The sequence below is a fragment of the Alosa alosa genome, chromosome 13 (assembly GCF_017589495.1).
Source record: "Alosa alosa isolate M-15738 ecotype Scorff River chromosome 13, AALO_Geno_1.1, whole genome shotgun sequence".
Lineage (NCBI taxonomy): Eukaryota > Metazoa > Chordata > Actinopteri > Clupeiformes > Clupeidae > Alosa > Alosa alosa.
Window position 1 is genome coordinate 6032819 of NC_063201.1, and position 10759 is coordinate 6043577.

The 10759-nt window shown below is 40.6% G+C and overlaps 2 protein-coding genes across 2 annotated transcripts; one reads left to right on the forward strand and one right to left on the reverse strand.

The window, feature by feature from the left end:
* Positions 1 to 943: 943 nt before the first annotated feature.
* psma2a (proteasome 20S subunit alpha 2a) lies at positions 944 to 7354 on the reverse strand. Its single transcript, XM_048262013.1, has 8 exons — positions 7251 to 7354; positions 6433 to 6509; positions 6121 to 6253; positions 5818 to 5940; positions 3375 to 3456; positions 2982 to 3055; positions 2363 to 2420; positions 944 to 1191 (listed from the first exon to the last, which is right to left on the reverse strand). The coding sequence occupies exons 1-8, from the start codon at positions 7289 to 7291 to the stop codon at positions 1075 to 1077; spliced, it is 705 nt and encodes a 234-aa protein (XP_048117970.1). The 5' UTR covers positions 7292 to 7354; the 3' UTR covers positions 944 to 1074.
* Positions 7355 to 7630: 276 nt separating this feature from the next.
* mrpl32 (mitochondrial ribosomal protein L32) lies at positions 7631 to 10753 on the forward strand. Its single transcript, XM_048262010.1, has 3 exons — positions 7631 to 7815; positions 9723 to 9895; positions 10387 to 10753. The coding sequence occupies exons 1-3, from the start codon at positions 7722 to 7724 to the stop codon at positions 10639 to 10641; spliced, it is 522 nt and encodes a 173-aa protein (XP_048117967.1). The 5' UTR covers positions 7631 to 7721; the 3' UTR covers positions 10642 to 10753.
* Positions 10754 to 10759: the final 6 nt, after the last annotated feature.

A 10759-nucleotide genomic window follows, 5' to 3' on the forward strand; every position in this document is an offset into this window, starting at 1 on the left:
CAAGTAATAAAGATTATTAGCAGTGATAGAAACATATTTTTTGTCGGTGAAGTAAAATTCCAAAAGATGTCCCGGTATGTTTTTTGGCGCGTAATGCACGACGCACGGATATCAAATGTAATTGGCTGAAACAGGACAAACCCTCATTCGGCAGTCAAGCCTCAAAAGCTTGCTCGTCCGGACAATTTCGGCGGTAGATAAATGGACAAGATTATCCGCCCAACACATTGGCAATGTTGAATGTACGTGGTGAAAGCCTACACACGTTAGACATTAAATTGGGCATTAAAAACATATTCCTGTGTATCTTCATCTTTTAATTAATATATATACACCTTGTTTTAAATCATGAACCGTTTCTTCGTTAGGGGGTATGCTGAATTATCAGTTACATAAGAGGCCAGGCCTGGCTTTGACACCTATGAGGGCAACATTCTAAAAAATATTGTTGAATCTACACGTGTTTATCTATACTTTGATAAAAAAAAAAAAAAAAAAAAAAAAAATGGACGTTAAAGCAATACCAGAGTTTTTTGTACCTTAAAATAATGTTTCTAAAATCGTTTCAGTGGTTCATCAACTCCTAACAGGGTGACTGCACTTCTGTAGGGTAGCGGATCTGTAGTTCGATGGAATGAGACATAAGAAACTACACATTTGACTTGCATATGATGTCGCAATACATCGTACTTTCGTAAAATCATGCAACATATTCCACCTTGTCTGTGGAGATCGCAAAGCCAGTGCTGGATAAACAAATAGCGTGCGTGCAACAGAGGAAAAGTTCTTTGGTGTTGCTTTAAGCCTTGTGCATCCCATTTTCATGCACAAGTAGAATGTGATTATTAAAGCCTGCTCTTCTAGTATGCTAGATGGAAAGACCACACTCCCATGTTCAGTGTTGCATATGAAAAATACATAAAAAGTTATTTACCATCTGGACTTAGTTTATTTTATTTATTTATTTTTTTTGTCAACAAAAAAAAAAAAAAAAAAAACTGACGTTATAAAAATGCTGTGAAACTGCTAATACAGTATTAATGTTCCATCACATTAAATATTACACACAAGTAGTTAAGCGATAGCGGCGAGGTAGTCCTTGACCTCAGCAGGGGAGAGTCGTCTGAATCCGTTCTCATTGCAGATGCCAACTTCAATGTTGTCTTCTGTCATTTGACCCTCAAAACTTTCCTGTAAAACAATAGTCAGTTTGACATTAGAAACCAACTGTGTTCCTAGTTTTTCGAATCAAAATAAGTGTGGTCACCGAAATATTGTAACCATGAACTGAAAGTTTGGATTTCTTTCAAAATGTGTCATATATTGGTTGCTAAATATATGCTCTGTATTCTTACACATCTTGTCTTAAAATATTATGTAAGGAAAATCTGATTTAATAAGATTGTCTTTATGAGTCCAAATACCACTTTTGTACATGTCCCTCGCCTGAGGTCTCAGCATTGAAAGACATAAAACAAGCTAATACAATTGCAAAATGACATTTAAAATGAAATATTGCTCTAGACCCTATTCAAAAATAGTTAATTACTTATTACCGCAACTCTGAACTAAATCTCATAGTTTAACAAAGCAAAACAAATCTGGTTTCTAAGGCAACAGAAATTAGCCAGTGATCACATGGGCGCAAATTCTCCCATGTGCGTTAAGGTGCGCAAGTGTGCGTAAGTAAAAAAAAATGTGCAATTAAGCGTTTTTCAGCCTATGCGCATTCTGCCCTTCACTTATGTCTGTCATTTACGCACCATGGAGCCAGTTACACACTTTGGAAGGAGCAACTCCAAAATCCAGGCGTTTCTTACAGTATGTATAAATCTCTTGCACACATTCTGCCACTGACTTAAGCACTTTTCCAGCTAAGCTCTTCTGAGGGGGCTGTATTAAGGACGAGCGCCACTACAAGGTGAAACAGCATATTGCTTGATGTCGACAGTTGGTCTAGTTCTAAATATATTTAGCTTACACAGAACATTAAAAATTAACATTACAGGATCAAATTTGGTCGTTAAAATGCTGATATGGCTTCATGTTTTCTTCCCATTACAGTGTCACAAGGTGCCATATTTCTTGACATTACCTACTACATGAGAGGCTACATTGTTGAATAGGAAAAACCCTGTTATAGTCACCCTGTTTGGATATTGGAGCTTACCGACTGTACAATAAATAAACACGTTCTGCATTAAAATCTAACGACTATATGTGATTTTCTGTGACGGTTAAAATGAAATTTTATAGGTCGATTTGTTTTTATATTTAGGGGCATCAAAAGTGACCGCAGTTGCAGAAACACCCTCATATATTCGCTATAGATCCTCTTGAAAGAGGAAGGCATTGAACTTACTTTCAGAGTCAAAATGGCTGTGTGGATGGCATCCTCCAATTCGAGATCCTCATTGTATCTACAGATGGGACAATACGATAAGTTAATTCACATAAAATGTATAATCCAATTTGTGCTGCTATTTACAAAAGCTGGTAGTATGTTCCATGCTCTTAAATTAAATATGACCAACACTATACCCTACCCTAGGTCAGTGTTTCTCAAAGTGTGGTCCAGGGACCACTGGTGGTCCGCAAGCTATCCTAAGTTGTTCGCGAGCAGACGTGGTAAAATATAATATAGATGAGTTGTTTGCAATATTGATTTGTTTGCAATACTTCGCATGTAAATCCAAACAGTTCTGCAACACTACCTACAGTATGTAAGCTACGCTAGTTTAAATAATATGAATCCTCTGACACAATAGGCAAGGTGCAAAGACAATAGGCAAAGTGGTTCAGTGAGTAGGCCTATTGTGTAATATACTGTTGAAGTAGGTCTACTGTTTTTTTTAGCTAGGTGGTCTGTGATTTTTTTAAATTGGTTTTAAGTGGTCCTTGGTCTGAAAAAGTTTGAGAAACACTGCCCTACACTACCCTATTTTCAGGGAGAAAAGAAATGGTCTTCAGTGTTTTAATACCTTTTCTCAAGGAAGGTTTTCCCATTCACATAGTTCTTCCCCATAGCTGTGGCTTTCCAGGCAAAATAAGCACCCTGTAAAATGAAGATGCAATGAAGATGTTAAAACATTGTTCACATTCTTAAATATTTCTGATATATTTAAAGCTGATAAGGCTGATAATTCAAACATTTAAAATTACTTTACTTACTCTTCTACTCCATAATTACCAACACCAGCAAAAAATTATTTGGTTGTAGGCCTACATTTGACTACATTTTCATTGGTGTGTTCTTTTACTCAAATCCATTTGTGAGCAGCAACACAATGAAGTAGTATTGTGCATCTAAACATTTCAGCCAGTGGAATAAAATGAGCAAAGAAATTGGTGTCAACTGAACCACAAATACTCACTGAAGGGTCAGACTGGAAAAGGTAGGGACGGTCTTCATCCCATCCAGCGATCAGGAGAGACACACCAAAGGGACGAACACCCCTGTAACCAAACATGAATGCTTACAATTAAAGGCTTTTCAGGGCATGGTTATCGTTATCTTGCAGCTAGGACACACCTTTCTAAATGTTCCAATTTATCTATGGGACAGATCTTAAACTACAAGTAGCTTTAACCTTAAAAATTATGCGGTTGTATAAAGCTAGTGACAGTGAAGACAGTGAATTGAAATGCTGATTTAGTTCTTCAGGTAGGAAGATATGTTATGTTATGTTTTACACATACTGGTCAAACAATTAGAGAGCAAAATGTTCAACCCAACAATATTTCTTCCCTGAGTGTCTCTGCCATACCCTGGCTGACACCAACCCAGTTCTCATTTGAGAATTTGGGATGGATACACTCAGTTCACTCATTTCCATTACATTAAGCTCTTAAAGAATCCTTTCAAAAGTAGAGTAAACTCTTTTGTCTCGTAAACAAAGTTTGTAGACGTGTTTGTTTAGTCAATTTCAAATACACATCAGAGCAGCCATTGGTTGCACACAAAGCGGAGAAGAGGCTTTGAAGTGCGTCAAACGCGTCATACCAGAAGTGTGATTCCGGAAGTGCTAATTCCATCATACCGTATTATTTTATTTGTATGGTCTCTGTCTACTCATTTGGCATCACCTTTGAATTATTATTCGTAATTCAAATCTATTTATTTATTAAATAATCGATTGCACCTGACTCTCCACACAATCTCTATCCCTTAAATTGTTGTACACTTTCACACATTCCAACACAAGAAAGCATGGGAACTGGTCTTATTTTTTTTAACTTGCATAGTTTTCTGGGTTCATCTTATAGCTCTATTGCATGCCTCTCTCCTCAGTCCTTGAGCTCGTGCCCCGGAAATCGTTCAAAGCTCGACATCATCGAGGGGGTCTCATTTATCTAATTGCAAGACCGAGGAGAGATCGGTGGAAGGCCGATACATGCAGGAAACACGAGTCAGTCAGAATTGTGCGATCATTGGTCCAAACTGCCCAGCTAAAAATGTTCCCTCCCACGTCTGTCAACTTTCAGTTTCAAACAAGTTCGTAGGGATTTATTTGCAACAATAAACTAGTAGATAGATCAAAATACCTTTATATGCAAGAATCATCATGAACTACCACTCATGTTCACTGTTTATATTCTCTGCTATTTGTGTGTGTTTTTTCTAGCCTACGAGGTGATGCGCCGCATCAGTAACTGATGTCTCTTAAAAGTGATGCGTGAGTGAGCAGGACATCTCATCTCTCATATCTGTCTCTCCTTCATTCCTCAATCCTCCTATCGTTCCTTCCTCGTTTCCTTCACAAAATGAATTAGAAGGAGGGGCTAGGACAGGAGGAAGGAAGGAAGGATAGACAAAAAGACAAATTATATGAACCCTCCAACTCCCTCTCAATCCTCTCCAAGCATGCTTACAGCTGTTAGGGTCTTGTCCCTTTGTTATGATGCACTTCCTGTACTCCTCTCTCTGCTTTAAGGGGAGGTTGGCAAGACAGAGACGGACACATCAGAGCACATCCAAATGGGCTGTAAGATTCATCTGAGCCCGTATTCACAAAGAATCTTAAGGCTAAAAGTGGATCCTTACTGGTGGATTTAGGAGAAGCTCCTAAAAATAATGGGCGTGTCAGTCTTAACTTTAGGACTCCTAATTCTTTTGACTAGGAGTAATTCACAAAGCATTTTAGTGCTAACAAAGCATTTTAGTGCTAACAGTAGCTAAGTCTGGAACAGGTTAGAAGTAGTCAAGAGGACTCCTAACTCACTAAGACATATCCACAAACAATCACAGGCCTAAGCAGCTGTTTGTAGCATTCCATGTCGCAATGTTTTGAAATGCACATGCAGAATCACAGGAGATCTCAATCATGAGTGAATAATTGTGGATTGTATAGGATGCAATCACCAGCAACAATCAAAACAATTCAGTCAAGATTTAAACAAAATGTTACATTTCACTCTAAATCAAATTAAATTGCTTCTTGTCTATACAAACATGTCTTCATACAGATTTATTTAAAAAACGTTGCAAAGATACTTCATCAGTCTGTAGTGTAATCCATTACTAGGCTATTTCTGGTCAGTTCAGAAAGCATGTCATTAGGCCCGTTTCCATTGCTGCACCTGGAACTTGATTTCCGGGAACGGGAACGTTTGTGCGTGTTTCCTATAGACGAACGGCCCGGTAACGCGACGTCCAGAGGCTGGCGAGTTTTGACCAGGGTCCTTCAATTCTAATGGAAACGCAAGGACTGAGAGGACCGAGTGAGGGCATGTTCCTGGACCCACCTCCTAGGTTTTACCCCAAATGCTCACAATGGAAACGAGCCTAGTGGTAATGCCATTGGGTAGAGTACTCACCCCGACTGTGTGTACTCCTGCATGACTGAGGCCACCCTCTGTACAAGCTGTCCTGTGGGAATGGGCTCCTGATACACCAGGAAGTACTGCTGGGCCAGTTTCCGTGCTCTTCTCACAAGAACCCTGCCATCAAACAATTCAGCGTTTAAGAACACAGATCAAGAACACCATAAGGTGGCTCTCAACTCATAGTGATGGCAGTGTTTACAATCAATGCTTATCCTACTTCTGTAGTAAATCTACCATCACACAATTATTTCATAAATATCAAATCTATGTTATCCATTAAGAAGCCAATCGTACCTATAGTCTGGTCCCATTCCACTGTACACCATGCCGATGTGCTTAGTTATGGGCTCCACTTTGTGAACACTCTGCTCATCATAGAGGATGGACTTCTGTTTCTTTTCTGTTGCTAAAACAACCCCGTTTGCAGCTAAAGGAAGGGGGATATGTGGTTAATAAATCATTTTCCTGTTGTACACCATGCCAAAATAAATAAGTTATAGGGCATTCTGATCAGACATAAACACTTTCAAATGTATTCTTCAGATGTCATTTGTTATTGCAGAGATTCATGTGTCATCTCTCTTATGTTGCCCCACTTAATAGTACCTTTAATTCCAACTGATGGAGCTCCTGCAGCAACAGCAGCAAGAGCATATTCAATCTGCACCAATTTGCCCGAAGGGCTGGGGGGTGAAAAATACAAAACAAACACCAATTAAACAGTGCATGCATAATATATATACACATGATTCTATTTTGTTACGATCTGATTAAGACTTAAACTACTAAGTGTCTGACTAACGTTTTAAGTAACAGTTAGCGTTAACGTTAAATGATGTAGACGAGTCGTCCTCAAACCACGTTTACATAAGACACAATGGGCCCAACGGGGAATATAGTTTGTTAACCTATATGATATACACTTAATGCATCGTTCAATACCTAGATGTGTGCGTTCTGTGTAAATCTTGGCTAACTAGCTAGCAGTAGTGTAGATAACTGAAAGTGAAAGCCAGCCAGAAATCTAGCAAAGTGAGGAAACTAGCAAAATTAGCTAGCTAGCTAGCTATGACACGCAACGGATTTGATGTCTAAAGTCTGTAACGTTAGTCGACAAATGAACAAAGCGATGCTGCCAGTTAGTAAAATATATTACTCCAAACACGAAATACTATATTCTAAATACTGAAAAATTACCGCTCCTAATTAGCGATGAACTTCATTGTATCGCACAATTGCAGGCCAACAGTGACTCTGCACTTGCTAATAATGCGGCTAACGAGCTAGGTACACAGAAACATGCTCTGGGTTTGCGTTTAGAGTTGTTCACCAACATTGTTACACTATCATATATCACCCTGTTCCATAAGCAGGTGATAACGTAGTTGTATTATTTTTTTAAAAGAAACTTTTAAGTTGTCTACCTGAATGTGGTGAGGGAGAAACTGTAACCTCTTTCAGCCATGTCTGCACTGTAGCTGCTGTTGTCTGATCTTCGTCAAAGGGGTTGATACAAGCGATTGGCAGAGGGATTTTGACGGCATGCTAGAGAGGCTCTTGGGTAATGAAGTTCACAATCTACAGCCTTCAATGTTTCATTTTGATATGTTTTATTTTTTTCTCGCAATATTGAGATTGAGTTTAAATTATTTCCTAATATTTAATTGTTGGTATTGTCAGCATATCATGTATTTTATGTGAATGCCAAAAGTCACAGTTTTTTTAAACACACACAATTTTAGAATACTTCGATGTCCATAATGCCTTGTGTCTGGTTGCGCAGCCGCAGTACACCTGTCATAGTTTTGCTGTACAGATTCAGTCAGTGTGACCGTGAGGGTGTGGACGCATGTTATCCTTCTTTAGTCGTTAAGCTTCTATATCTCTGTCAGAAAATGAGCCTTTTAGGTCTTTTTAACTTTCTCAGACGGTCTTTGCAACGAGCTGAAGCTACGCTGACAGACATTGCAGGCTTTGACGGAAATTTCGGTGAGTCAGAGATAACTTTAGCTAGCTAACATTAGTATTAGCAAGCTAGCCTGTATATCAATAACGTTATATAGAGTAGGACTAATGTATTCCTTAACCTCTCCAGGTAAGGAGACGTAATGTTTGGTTATGACTGGGTTTGAATCAGCTACCGCTTTTAGCTGTAATTGCATATGATATATGGCCTATGTTTGAGACAGCAAGCAAATTATCCAGTCAGGTATATACTGATGAGTGAAGATGGCAACGTATGAATATGTTGTTGGTCGTCTGCCACAGTGCCACTGAAACTGCCAAGGCATGGACTCCACAACACTTTCTACCACTGTAGACTCATTTCACTACATGGATTCCAAGGAGAAAGCAACACCTTGGAAGTCCTTGTAACCTTCTTGTGTGCAGCAAGGCAGTGTGCCTTCTTTTTTTTGAAAGATGACACTGGCATTGTCCAGTGTTAAAATTTAATTAAAGGGTACACTAGCTGGAGGTGGGGATGTGTGAATCCACATGAATGTTGGGCACAGGGTTTCCCAGCAGATAATTTCCCAGTGCAACACAGTCCCTCCTCTGACCTATGTCTCTCCACAGTGCAACTTATTGTCATCTTTTGTCATCTCCAGTTACACTCACCTGTCATCCACGTAAAGTAACAAAGCTGGACCTTGACAACCTTCTGCAACTGTTGCAACGTCCAATTCTGAAACTTGTGTGATGGCTATTGTTAGCACTCTGTATATTAGAGGGATGACATGAGCTCTCTGTCTCATCTATATATAAGTGTATATATACTCATTTGATCCCGTGAGGGAAATTTGGTCTTTGCATGTATCCTAATCCGTGAATTAGTGGAACACACTCAGCACACAGTGAAGGGAAGCACACTCTAATCCCGACGCAGTGAGCTGCCTGCAACAACACCAGCGCTCAGGGAGGACTACGGGGTTAGATGCCTTGCTCAAGGTCACTTCAGCCGTGCCTACTGGTCGGGGTTCGACAACCCTCCGGTTACAAGTCCGTAGCGCTAACCAGTAGGCCACGGCTGCTCCTCATCTGCAGCTAGCTATGCATCCTTTGTGTGCAGCATGGTGTGATGCAATGTGTGTTGTGAGCTGTGCGCAGTAGCCCATCTGTCTGTTCGGACCAGACATGATGGACTTCACTGTGACCTTCGGATACCAAACACCCCAGTGTCTGTTTGGACACCCTGTCGCTGCATCAAGCTTTGCCGCTCCGTCATCCACTATTGTTTGCTGCTCTGGAGCACCCTACAACATCTGCTATTTTGGCGATGTTCTGATTCATCTGGCAATAGAGATCTGGGCCTCACTGAAGCAGCAGTAAGGGGTTTTGTAATGAAGACGAACAATCAAACTACTGAAAAGACATGAAACAACTTACAAACCCCTAGCCTGACGAGCCAGACCCACATTAAAATGTAGGGTCTGGGCACTCACCGTTCGCAGTGCTCAGTCCGAGGGGCGGGATAATTGGTTGTCTTTCAAATTCCCTCTGCACGCAATAGGACAGCGCTGAGTCCCATGCGTTTTCCCACCAGCGGAGCTGGTTGGCTAATTCAAACTTTTGCCAACTTTTAAACAAGCTTAACTCGTGTGTCACACTGTTGGCCAACAGCAACATCCATCTTCTTTGTTTTCAAGTAGCAGGGAATTCAAGCCAAACCGTTGCAACTCTGCCATCAATCATATGTTAAGCCCGCCTAACGACTCTATACACGATTTGATTGGCCTGATAGAAGTTAAACTTTTCGAGCTGACAAGTCTGTCATAAGTCTGTATCTGGAGCATAGCTATTCAATTATTCCTGTACAGACATCTATAAAATTGGACACCCAAAATGTACTGAATACACAAGAATACTCCAACTAATCTGTGATTTTGATTTTAAAGCTCCAGCTTTGGCTGTTCATGGTCCATGTGTTCTACCCCAACCTGTGCAAGATGGGAATCCGGCACCCAGCTTCCTGGACAGCATATTCTGGATGGCTGCTCCAAAAAAGAGGCGTACAATTGAGATCAACCGCACAAGAAGAAGAGCACCAGAGAAGTTAATTAAAGTGAAGGTATGACACTTCCATTTGAGACCTTGCCAATGAGCAAGCTCCAGGGTTTCTTTTTCCATGTTTATAAATGTGCCTGCAAGTGGCAGCTATATGGCACACCTCTTGTTAATGGCTAAGAGTAATTACACAGTGTGATGTAATGGCCTCTGACAGTGACAACAATGTCAGAGCTGGGGGTGAAGTTTTAGCATCAGCCATTTCAGAGTTTTTGAAGGTTACCGGTATAACCTTCTGTAATTAATTGCGAAAGAACATGGCAAACCCTGGGTGAAAGGGTTTTCATGCGTTTTGGAATTGCCAGTGCACAGCATGCTTCCTTGTTAAAATAAGACAATTGTTGTTGTAGATTATCACCTATAGAGTGAAACGTATGGCTCGAGTTTGCCTGCTAGTTTGCATCGTTTCATTTGAGATACAATTTGATCTAAATATATTGTTTGTGTCTTGTTCCCAAGTGAGGGTCACTGTGCATTTGTTTATCTCCCCCACAGACAAACATTGAGCCGTGTCTAGAGTGCGGCCACCCAAAGCAAAAGCACACACTGTGTGGGTACTGCTACGCCAAGGTGCGTAGGGAGACGGGAGAGATTCGCAAACAGATATTTGCCATGGAGGGTAAGCCCCTGAACACTCCAGCCATGGAGACAGTGATCCTGTACGACGGTGAGACTCCAGGGGAAGGTGACAAGGACAAGAGGGTAGTGGAGCGACCCAGAAAACGACCCTCCTGGTTTATCCTAAGCTAAGCTTGGGTTAGTTGTGCCGTGCTGCCTGCTTTGTTATTTGTCAGACTGCGTAAGAAAACAGTGGATCATTGTGAGATCATTTGCAATAAATTGCCTGTGTGTATAGACAACACCTCCT

Excerpts from the sequence above, each read along its gene's own strand:
- psma2a (XM_048262013.1), bottom strand. The coding sequence starts at position 7,291 with ATGGCTGAAAGAGGTTACAGTTTCTCCCTCACCACATTCAG. Across the intron at positions 6,510-7,250 it reads TTCTCCCTCACCACATTCAG|CCCTTCGGGCAAATTGGTGC; the intron begins GTAGACAACTTA and ends TTCACCCCCCAG. Across the intron at positions 1,192-2,362 it reads CAGCCATTTTGACTCTGAAA|GAAAGTTTTGAGGGTCAAAT; the intron begins GTAAGTTCAATG and ends ATTGTTTTACAG.
- mrpl32 (XM_048262010.1), top strand. The coding sequence starts at position 7,722 with ATGAGCCTTTTAGGTCTTTTTAACTTTCTCAGACGGTCTTTGCAACGA. Across the intron at positions 7,816-9,722 it reads AGGCTTTGACGGAAATTTCG|CTCCAGCTTTGGCTGTTCAT; the intron begins GTGAGTCAGAGA and ends TTGATTTTAAAG. Across the intron at positions 9,896-10,386 it reads AGAAGTTAATTAAAGTGAAG|ACAAACATTGAGCCGTGTCT; the intron begins GTATGACACTTC and ends TCTCCCCCACAG.